The sequence below is a fragment of the Spinacia oleracea genome, chromosome 3 (genome assembly GCF_020520425.1).
Source record: "Spinacia oleracea cultivar Varoflay chromosome 3, BTI_SOV_V1, whole genome shotgun sequence".
Lineage (NCBI taxonomy): Eukaryota > Viridiplantae > Streptophyta > Magnoliopsida > Caryophyllales > Amaranthaceae > Spinacia > Spinacia oleracea.
Genome location: NC_079489.1, coordinates 9,731,420 through 9,741,585, shown reverse-complemented (window position 1 = coordinate 9,741,585; position 10,166 = coordinate 9,731,420). Strand labels below are relative to the sequence as shown.

General features: G+C 33.9%; 1 protein-coding gene across 1 annotated transcript; it reads right to left on the bottom strand.

Annotated features, from left to right (window-relative positions):
- Positions 1-3,227: 3,227 nt before the first annotated feature.
- Positions 3,228-6,156, bottom strand: LOC110801392 (caffeic acid 3-O-methyltransferase 1). Its single transcript, XM_022006744.2, has 4 exons — positions 5,643-6,156; positions 4,582-4,892; positions 4,063-4,127; positions 3,228-3,649 (listed from the first exon to the last, which is right to left on the bottom strand). The coding sequence occupies exons 1-4, from the start codon at positions 6,077-6,079 to the stop codon at positions 3,350-3,352; spliced, it is 1,113 nt and encodes a 370-aa protein (XP_021862436.2). The 5' UTR covers positions 6,080-6,156; the 3' UTR covers positions 3,228-3,349.
- Between the last annotated feature and the right edge of the window lie 4,010 nt (positions 6,157-10,166).

The window sequence follows — 10,166 nt, the reverse complement described above, 5'->3', positions numbered from 1 at the left end:
GCAAAATAAAGCCACACGTGCTTCTCACGTGCAAATCAATGGCCGAAAAAGCCCAGTCAATGCCGAAAACTTACTTTTGGTTGTCTTTCGCAAAACAAAATTACGTTAAGGTGTGATTTCACAAAAAAATATTATATAAGGTCCTTTCTCGCAAAAAAAAAAATACATTAAGGTGTGCTTTCACAAAAAAAGTTATATAAGGTCATTTCTCGCAAAATTTGGGTTATAAAAGGTCATTTTTAGCAAATTTGCCTAGTATATTATATAGATACTCTGTATTATGTAGTCCGTAATAGATTTTTATTGAGAGATAGTTAGAAAAAAAATATTTTAATTATTTTAAAAGAGAGGCCAATCAATGAGTGACATTTGTCATCACCACATTGATTTCCTCTCTTTTAGTATATTATATAGATGAAACCAAGTTAATCAATTAAAGTGGTCTTTTCGATAAGACGTTCTTACACAAAAGTTGCAGTTATACTTTTCTCCACTTTTCTATCTATTCCTATCATTTTCTATCGATCTATTTCCTATCATTGAACGATCAAACCCCTCAAACCCAACGAATTAAGATACAAAGTTGTGGGGATTAAAGACCTACATGTAATCTAATGGACTATTCTACGAAGTATTTTAGTATAGCCGTCGGTCTAGCCAACATTGCTGAACCTTGAAATTTCTATCTCAGTGTATAATTTTTGTCCTGTAGCAATTATTTGTGATCTTCTAGCTTTCGTGTATTCATAATTTCGTATGAATATATCATCCCGTTTTTTGTCCTTGGAATTATTTGTGATATTCTAGAAATTATTTGTATTTGTTTTTTTTGCGCAAGCATGGAGCATATATGCTTTTGTTAACTTCATTTCATTAAATTAATTTTAATTTTAATTTTTTTGAGGTTCAAACAGTTCCCAGATAATGAAATTGCTAACGTATCTTCAATATGTACGTTCTTAATTGGAATTGAACTAGCTTCTAACGTGTGCGATGCACAAGATTTCTCTTGATTTTAAAAGTACACTAAATACTAAGTAGTACGTAGTATATATGATATAAAAGAAGAAAATGAAAATGAACACTTAAAAGTTAAAACAATGGAAGACGACGAATTTGAAAATTGATATAATATTAATTGAAATTGGGATGTGAAACCAACAAAAATATACGTACAAAAGAAAGAAGAGGAAAAGATAAATAAAGAGTAACATTTGAGAGAGAAAATGAGGAGAGAAAGATCGATATAAGTGAGTAGGGAAGATAATTAACCTCAAGTCTTATATGTGACCAGCCACACCATCAATTTGATGTTGTGGAAGATCAACGGACACAACACTCTAAAAATCGAACGCCACTGCCGACACCCAAATTTTTTTTTTTGGCTCCGCCACTAATTACCTATCATTGAACGGTCAAACCCCTCAAATCAACGAATTAAGATACATAAGTTGTGGGGATTATAGACCTACATGTAATCTAGTGGACTATTCTACGAAGTACTTGAGTAAAGCCCTCGGTCTAGCCAACATTGCTGAACCCAACTTGAAAATTCTATCTTAGTGTGTAATTTTTGTTCTCTAGTAATTTTTTTGTGATCTTCTAGCTTTCGTGTGTTCATAATTTCGAATTAATATATTATCCCCTTTTTGTCCTTAAAATTATTTGTGATCTTCTAGAAATTATTGGTACCTTTTTTTGTGTGTGCAAGCATGGAGCATATATGCTTTTGTTATCTTCATTGCATTAAATTAACTAGTGTTTTACTCGGACGATGTCCCAATTACTACGTTGAACACCATATATGTGGTGTGCATTATGTAAGAAGTTGGTGTATATCATATGATTGGATGTATTTATCTATATTTATGCAATAAGGATCACATCTAATTAATGGTTGGCTAAGATGATAAGATATCGATTTTTCATGTGACAAGTTCCACGTTCGAATCTTATTACAAGAAATTTTTGATGTATGCTATATGTTTTTTTGGTGCAAATGAGCCACAAGGGCGGGGAGGAGAATCGATCCCATGATCACCTAAAACCGGGATGGAAGCTCTAACCAACTGAGCTATCCCATCACTCTCGATGTATGCTATATGTGGTATATATTCCTTGATAAGGAGATGATGTGACATATTAATTCTAGTGATTAGAGAGTTATACGTGGCACACATATATTATTAGAGACGTCTTTTAATATATTAGTATAAATTTTTTTGAGGTACAAACAGTTCCCAGATAAAAAAATGCTAAAGTGTCTTCAGTATTTACGTTCTTAATTGGAATTGAACCAGTTTTTAACCCGTGTGTGCACGCATTTTCACTTTCACTAAGTAGTCTATATGATATAAAAGAAGAAAATGAAATTGGAAACTTAAAACAATGGAAGATGATGAATTTGAAATTTGATATAAAATTCAATTAAAATTGGGATGTGAAACTAATATAAAAAGAAATACCCTCAAAGGATCAAATTTCTAAAATACCCTTGACGACAATCTTGAGATGAACTTCCTAAGCAATCTCGAGGCCCAAATCTTAGTCTCTAGAAGGCCCAGGGTTTCATACCCCCACAATTTCTCATATTTACTAACAATGCCCTCCTGCATTATTCATGGAATCAATCCTATAAAATACACTCCTTCTCTACTTTCTCTTTCTACAAGAATCTGAGTTGAGCGTTGGAGAGGGTTTTCTCGAAAACTCCGCGACCCAGCTCACGTGTGCCCCCGGTCAACGGAAACGGTGCACCTACTTGACGAAGCTTCCCCGAAATTTATTATTCTCATTTTCTTTGCAGAAACAATAATTATTTGAAAATGTATAACCAATGATGTACAAAAGAAAGAAATAAATAAATATAAATAAAGTACTTAATCTGTTTCATAAATATCGTACCATCATATATTTTTTACACTATTTACACTATACATTTGATCATCTTTTATGATTCATACCTAACAAAAATTGTAGTCATGTAAAATTTTGTTAGATTCATATCTCTATATATATTTTTTCTAAATATCAACTTTTTATAATTTTTACTTATACATAATTCGAGATATTATGAGTTAAAAAATATGTTGGAAATCATAAGGTCAACCACGGTGCAATATTTAAAGAGCGGAGGAAATATAACATTTAAGAGAGAAAATGAGGAAAGAAAGATCGATATAAGTGAGTAGGAAAAGATAGTTAAAGAGTAAATACGAAGTATAACAAAAAAGAATGGAGGTTCTCTTCAATTACGAATAGTTATTAAAATTTGAATTGAAACATCATTATAGAACGGAGGGAGTACGTACTAGTACAAATTACAAAAGACAGTGATGAATAATGTTTATCATTTGTTTTTAAGAAACTCCATAACTTTGGTATGAAAAGCAGAACAAGCAACACTAAAGCCTTGAAACCCTGCTGCTTTGGCTAAGGCCTGAAATTCCTTTTCTGTCCTCTCTTTCCCATTTGGTATAACCATCATTGTCGTATCGAACTGAAACATAAACTTGGCAGCATGGCTCAATTCAACTTCTTCTGGGAGGAAATACTCACAAACAATTACTTTACCGTCTTCCGGAATAGCATCATAGCAGTTCTTAAGGAATTTTATGCACTCCTCGTCACTCCAAGCATGACAAATCCACTGATATTCAACAATTTAGATATGATGAGAACGAAAAAGCTTTTAAATGTAACTTTTCAGGTATAGCTAGCTTGGTTAAATAAGATAAATACGTTAAACAGTAAGCCTTTAATAAAAAGTGTCAACTATATACGTAAGACTGTTGATATTAGAAAAGTAAGTACTCCTTATTTTATCTGACTAAAAATTAACTATTTACTATATAGTATTTGATTGGAGAGGATATTTAATAGTAGTAAAATATAACTATTTAATCACATTGAGTAAATATTTGATTAAAAGTAAAATTATTTAGTATAAAATTGGCTTTATAGGTACATATATGATGTTACCATACAGTCATACAGATTACGGACTACATTGTTGACCGTAACAACTACTTTTGTCAAAGAGGCCTTGACCGGCGGATTCACCTTCATAAAAACGGCATCAGCTCTAGGAACACTTGCAAACATGTCTCCGCCTACATGTTCAACACCTGTAGATCGAGCAAAATGTATACCCAAATTATTTGAGTACGATGTTTTAATTATATATATATATGTACGTAAAGATGGCCGTGGGCCAGTCTGACTCGAGTCTCCACCCGACCCGGCATGAAAATCCTAGTCCGGTAAATGCACGAATTAAGCACGACCTGGCACAAGGTCGAAGTCGTGGGCCATGGGTTGGAACTGAACCACATTTTTCTGGAAAAAGCAAAACAAGATACAACACAACCCGACTCAACACAATAAATTTAGTAAAATCAAGCTTATGCACGACGTCTCCGCCCGACGCGAGGGCATGTGCCCCATTTAGAAACCTTGACTCGACCCTAAACAAAGCGGGTTTGATGTGGGCCAGCCCCTCCAGACCCACAACCAGTGGGCTCGGCCCGGACAGGCTCACTACCATCTTTATCGTATGTTCATATATACTTTCTTACGTACCTGGACAGATTGGAGCGTCGTTAATGACATGAGGTAGATCGAAGTTGATACCCCTAATGTTGTGATACTTAGAGACTATCTTTTTAAGAGTAGCTCCATTTCCACCACCAACGTCAACCAAGGTTGAGAGACCATCAAATCCCTTATAGGTCCTAAGGATTTTGTCCATGGTAATTGTTGAGTGACTAGCCATTGCAAAGTTAAATTTAGCGTTCATATCTGGGTTTTGCCCGTTGTAGACATAGTGTGTCACACCATGTGCCCTTTCAAATGGATGCCCACCTTCCAAAATTGATGCCTTCAATTGATAGCTGCAGGAATCAAAATAACAGAACAATCGTTAGTTAAATTCAATTCCGATAAGTTGACTACTGCATGTATATGTTTGTGTCTCGTGTGTAAGTCTTTTGTGACTGCATTTTTATTTTTATTTTTATTTTTAATGTATAACGGAGGTATCCACCGCAAACAACAGTTTCTAACATTTGTATACCTTTTATTTTTATTGGTTGATATAATCTGATAGAGTATAAAATTAATATTGGGGTTTCAACAATGAGCTTATTTCAACCATGATCTTAATGTTTTGGTTGAGTTGGTCCTCTGACATAATCGACGACAAGAGCGACAATTGACACTGGCAAGTGGTACACAAATTGTTTAACATGAAATATATTTAGACTCGAGTTTAAGTTTCCGTATGTTTCAATAGAAATATTTTAAACGAAAATGATAAAGGTCGCAACATGCGACTTTTAAGCCGTGTCACAAGGATGACATGGCATGCTTATGTGTCATGATTTAAATTGGAAACTAAAATATTTAACTTATATAATATATTATACATGTTTCAAAAAAGGTAGAAACATCTTAATTTTCTAATTTGTTTCCTTATTTATATCGTCTACCTTATTTACATATTTTCATAGTAAAAATATTGAATTGATAGTAAAAATATTCTGATGACACATAGTCTACGTGGCGCCTATATGTACCAATTAAACTACGACACGTAAGATTGTGACACGTAAGAAAATGTTTTAAAATAATTGATTACGTACCTGCTATCAATAACAGGCTTGGAAATACTAGCCAAAGGAGCCAAGCTAACACCATTGTTATCCTTGATCATGAACTTACAAACGGGTGTTAACCCATATAGTCTCTCAACAGGACCATCAGGGAGGCTCCTGGTGGTGCAAGAGAGGACGGAATGGCTAGCTAAGAGGCGGAGCATGCGGTCCAACATGGTGGGCGCCTCCGGGTTCTTGGCCGGCAAGTGTGCCACCACCTCCTTGGCCGAAAAATGGCTTCCGAATGGACCGAGTTTCTTAATGATCTCGAGGACGTTGAGCTCGAGTACTGCTTGTAGTACAATTGGGGTTATGGAGGAATTTAGAAGGGATAGTGCAAACATTGAGCATGCATCTTCCTCTTCCTCTTCCTCGTCATATACTCTCCCTTCATTTTGGGTTTGCATACTATTAGGTGGAGACATTTTGAGGACAATTAATTTTTTGTTTTTTTGTTGGAGAAAAAAAATAAGTGTGTATTTTAACTAGGAACAAAGCTAGTTAGTTGTTAATAAGAAAATGTAATTGGAGCTGAGCAATATTTATAGTGTCAAGAACCAACACAAGTTGGTCAAGTCTTGAAAAACTTGTCTTAATACTTTTCTTACGTGCCATGTCATGTCAGCAATTCATTAATATTTGATTTATTAAGTTTTGTTAAGACTTTTCCAGACTTATTAAAAATTAGCTATTCACCCCCAAACTTATTTAAGACACCCCAATTAATACAACATCTTATTTTATTTTTTTATTTAACTTTTATATCGAGTCTTAGTTTTTCAAAACGTGATTTAAGACTTTGTTAAGACTAACCCACTTCAATGTTAAAAAAAAGATATGCTTGATCTTATGACCAGGTAAAACATATGTCACGTAAGCAAAATTCAAGTCTTAAGACTTGGGGCTGATGTTGCTCTAAGAGCATCATAAGTGCAGAATCTAAGACAATGTAACATCATGTAAATGGGGGGGCCCACATGTCTTAAGCCAAGGATGCATATTTTTGTCCATTGATGTGTTGGAATCTTAAGCAAGTCTCAATTGGAGTCTTGAAAATTCAAGACATGACTTGATACTTGTAGATGATTCAAGACATGACCCCCCTACCAAGTTCAGCCTCAATCAGCACCGAACAAACAGGCAATTAGTGTTAATTTTTGTCTCTAATTCTCTATTCCCCGCTTTATGCCGTAATTGCTTTTTCAGATTTACTTAAATATTTTTTTTGGTATATTTATCAGATGTCAATAAATAAATAAAAATCAGACGCATCACACAAACAAATTCAACAGATTCACGTCCGCGTGCGGGGTCGTTATTTGGGGCGAAAGTTAACTGAAATTGGTAATGACTAATGAACCAGTTGGAAAGGGGTCCACCGAGGCCCACATTTAAATATCCTAAGGCCTTAAGACCACCAAAATTGAAGGCCCAGACTTTTGGCCCATACTTCCGGCAAGTTTGGCAATTTGTCAAGTGGCAAGGTTGTGAATCTTTTTGAGTTTTTGGTTTCATACAGTTGGCAAATACTCCTCCCTCCATCTCTGTTTTTATTCTTTATGTTTTGTATAATGCACGCGATTTAACAATTTATTAATGTTGATAAAAATTCATCTTTTTCGGTATTTAAACAATGTAAATTGCGTTTATTGATAATTTTTTCACTTTTATCTAAAATATAAAATATAAAATTAAAAAAGTGGTATGTGTTTTGAAATATGAAACACATATCACGTGTATGTAAAATCTAGTATTTATGACTTTTCTCTACTTTTCTATCCATTTCTATCATTTTCTATCTATTTCCTATCATTGAACGATCAAACCCCTTAAATCCAACAAATTCTATCTATTTCCTATCACTGAACGATCAAACCCCTTAAAACCAACGAATTAAGATACACAAGTTGTGGGGATTAAAGACTTCGAAAATGATAAAGGTCGCAACATGCGACCTTTAAGCCGTGTCACAATGATGACATGGCATGCTTATGTGTTATGATTTAAATTGGAAACTAAAATATTTAACTTATATAATCTATTATATACCTTTCAGAAAAAGGTAGGAAAATCTTAATATTCTAATTTGTTTCCTTCTTTACATTGATTACCTTATTTATATATTTTTATAGTAAAAATATTGAATTGATAGTAAAAATATTCTGATGACGCATAGCCTACGTGGCGCAAATTTGTACCAATGAAACTGCGACACATAAGATTGCGATAACTAAATGTTGTCGCAACTTGCGACCTTTATCATCACCCTAAAGACTTACATGTAATCTAGTGGACTATTCTACGAAGTATTTGAGTATAGCCGTCGGTCTAGCCAACATCGCCGAACCTTGAAAATTCTATCTTAATGTATAATTTTTATTCTCTAGCCAACATCGCCGAACCTTAATGTACACGAAGTATTTTTTATTCTCTAGCAATTATTTGTGATCTTTAGCAATTATTATTTTTCGTGTATTCATAATTTCATATGAATATATCGTCCCGGTTTTGTCCTTGGAATTAATTGTGATCTCTAGCAATATTTTTTTAATTTTTTTGCAAGCATAATGGAGGATATATGCTTTTGTTATCTTCATTTCATTAAATTAATTTTAATTATAGTTTTTTTTAAGGTTCAAGCAGTTCCAATTTCAATTGATGACGAAATTGCTAGCGTGTCTTCAATGTGTATGTTCTTAATTGGAATTGAACTAGCTTTTAAAAACTCCGGTGATGCGAGTTTTTTTTCTTAATTTTAAAAGTTTACTAGATATGAAGCCCGTGCATCGCACGGATTAGTATGTTCTTCAATATATTTATTTTTGGCTTATAGGTTTAATTTGACTTATTTTATCTCATCAAATTCATTTTTACCATACGAATTTCGGCCAACTCAACATGAAAAACCACTTTGATTGAAAAAATTGCAAAGATTATTTTATTATTATTATTTTATTTTACTAAAAAAATTTAAAACAATTACTTGACGGTGTACGTTGATTTTATTAGTTATTGATTTTATTAGTATCTTCACATGAACCTAAAAAAAATGGTTATTTAATGAAAAAACAAACAATACATCACAACCTTATATCTAGTAATTCTAATTATTAGGTACAGAGTATATCTTAAAATACCACAACCTTACACTACAAAAAATTATACCATTAACGACGGGAAATCCCGTCGCTAAAGGCCAATAATGGTTGATTAATGACGGGATTTTCTGTCGCGAACCCGTCATAAAAAGGGGTCGTCGTTAACGCGTCATAAAAAAGGGCCGTCGTTAACCCGTCATTAAAGACATTTGCGACGGTTATTCCCGTCTTTGTTTGGTTGTTAGCCCGTCGTAATTAGGTTGTCGTTAAAGATACAATTATTGTAGGGTAATTATCATTTAAGTTACGATGCGAATAGATTTCATAATTAACAGAGCCAATATGATTCCGAATTAAGACAAATAATGAACCTCCATGTAAAAACTAATTTGAATTATATTTTAGCAAAGAAGAGGGAGGAAAACACAATACTCCACTTTTGGGGTCAAGGCTCGCCAATTTTGGTCTAGATTTGTTGCAGAGAGTAACTTGGACAGCACGTTATGCAAAACGGCCCGATTTGCAAAAATACCAATGAAAGAACACATAAGGAGGATAATAGTGGCAACCCATAAGGAGTAGTGCGGAGTAAACTGTACTGAAGGTCCCTAAACTTTGCCAAAAGGAGCAGTTAGGTCCCTCAAGTTTCAAAAGGAGCATTTAGGTCCCTCAAAATGGATGGAAAACGCTGCTTTTTGTTTTCCGTCACTAACGGCCGTTAAAATGAATATAATAATATTAAAAATTATTAAAATAAAAGGAGAATTAATATACACGTAGATTAATGATTGAAAACATATGATTTTGATGAAAATAAGCCTTTTCCAATTACTTAGAGGTTTCAACTTACTTTTTCAATGTGTACACGTGGAAACCTTCCAACTTCTCTCGTTTTTTCTGGTTCCTTCCTAATAATGTTTTGGCGGTAATTTTTTACTGTTCCCAACCCTATTTCCCCCCTTTTCACTTCCTATTTATATGGTCCCCCCCCCCCCCCCCATTTTCACTCTCAGTTGTCTTTTTGCCATTTACTCACTCAAACACTTAAGAAAATTTGAAGTTATTACTCTGAGTTTTCTGCAAAAATGGGCTCTTGAGTATCAGGAAAGAGGACTGCTGATAAGTGGGAATGTCGCACCCCCAAGAGAACAAGAATTTCCAGATGGGACGAAGGTATTTTCATTCAATTTGTCGGTTTTTTCAATAAATGTTTGTAGTTGAGCCATGATAAATTAGGGCTTTTTTGTTAAGTAACTTTTTCCCAAAATTGGTGCATGCATTATCTTGATTGTGGTGTTTTATATGTTAATTTAAACAATCGTGGGCTGATTTCGCATAATTTATCAATTGAAGTTGGAATTAGGGTTTCGTCCGTTTTTACTTTCCAATATTTAATTCGAATTGATGCTTGCAT

Excerpts from the sequence above, each read along its gene's own strand:
- LOC110801392 (XM_022006744.2), bottom strand. The coding sequence starts at position 6,079 with ATGTCTCCACCTAATAGTATGCAAACCCAAAATGAAGGGAGAGTATAT. Across the intron at positions 4,893-5,642 it reads AAGCCTGTTATTGATAGCAG|CTATCAATTGAAGGCATCAA; the intron begins GTACGTAATCAA and ends TGATTCCTGCAG. Across the intron at positions 4,128-4,581 it reads CGACGCTCCAATCTGTCCAG|GTGTTGAACATGTAGGCGGA; the intron begins GTACGTAAGAAA and ends CTCGATCTACAG.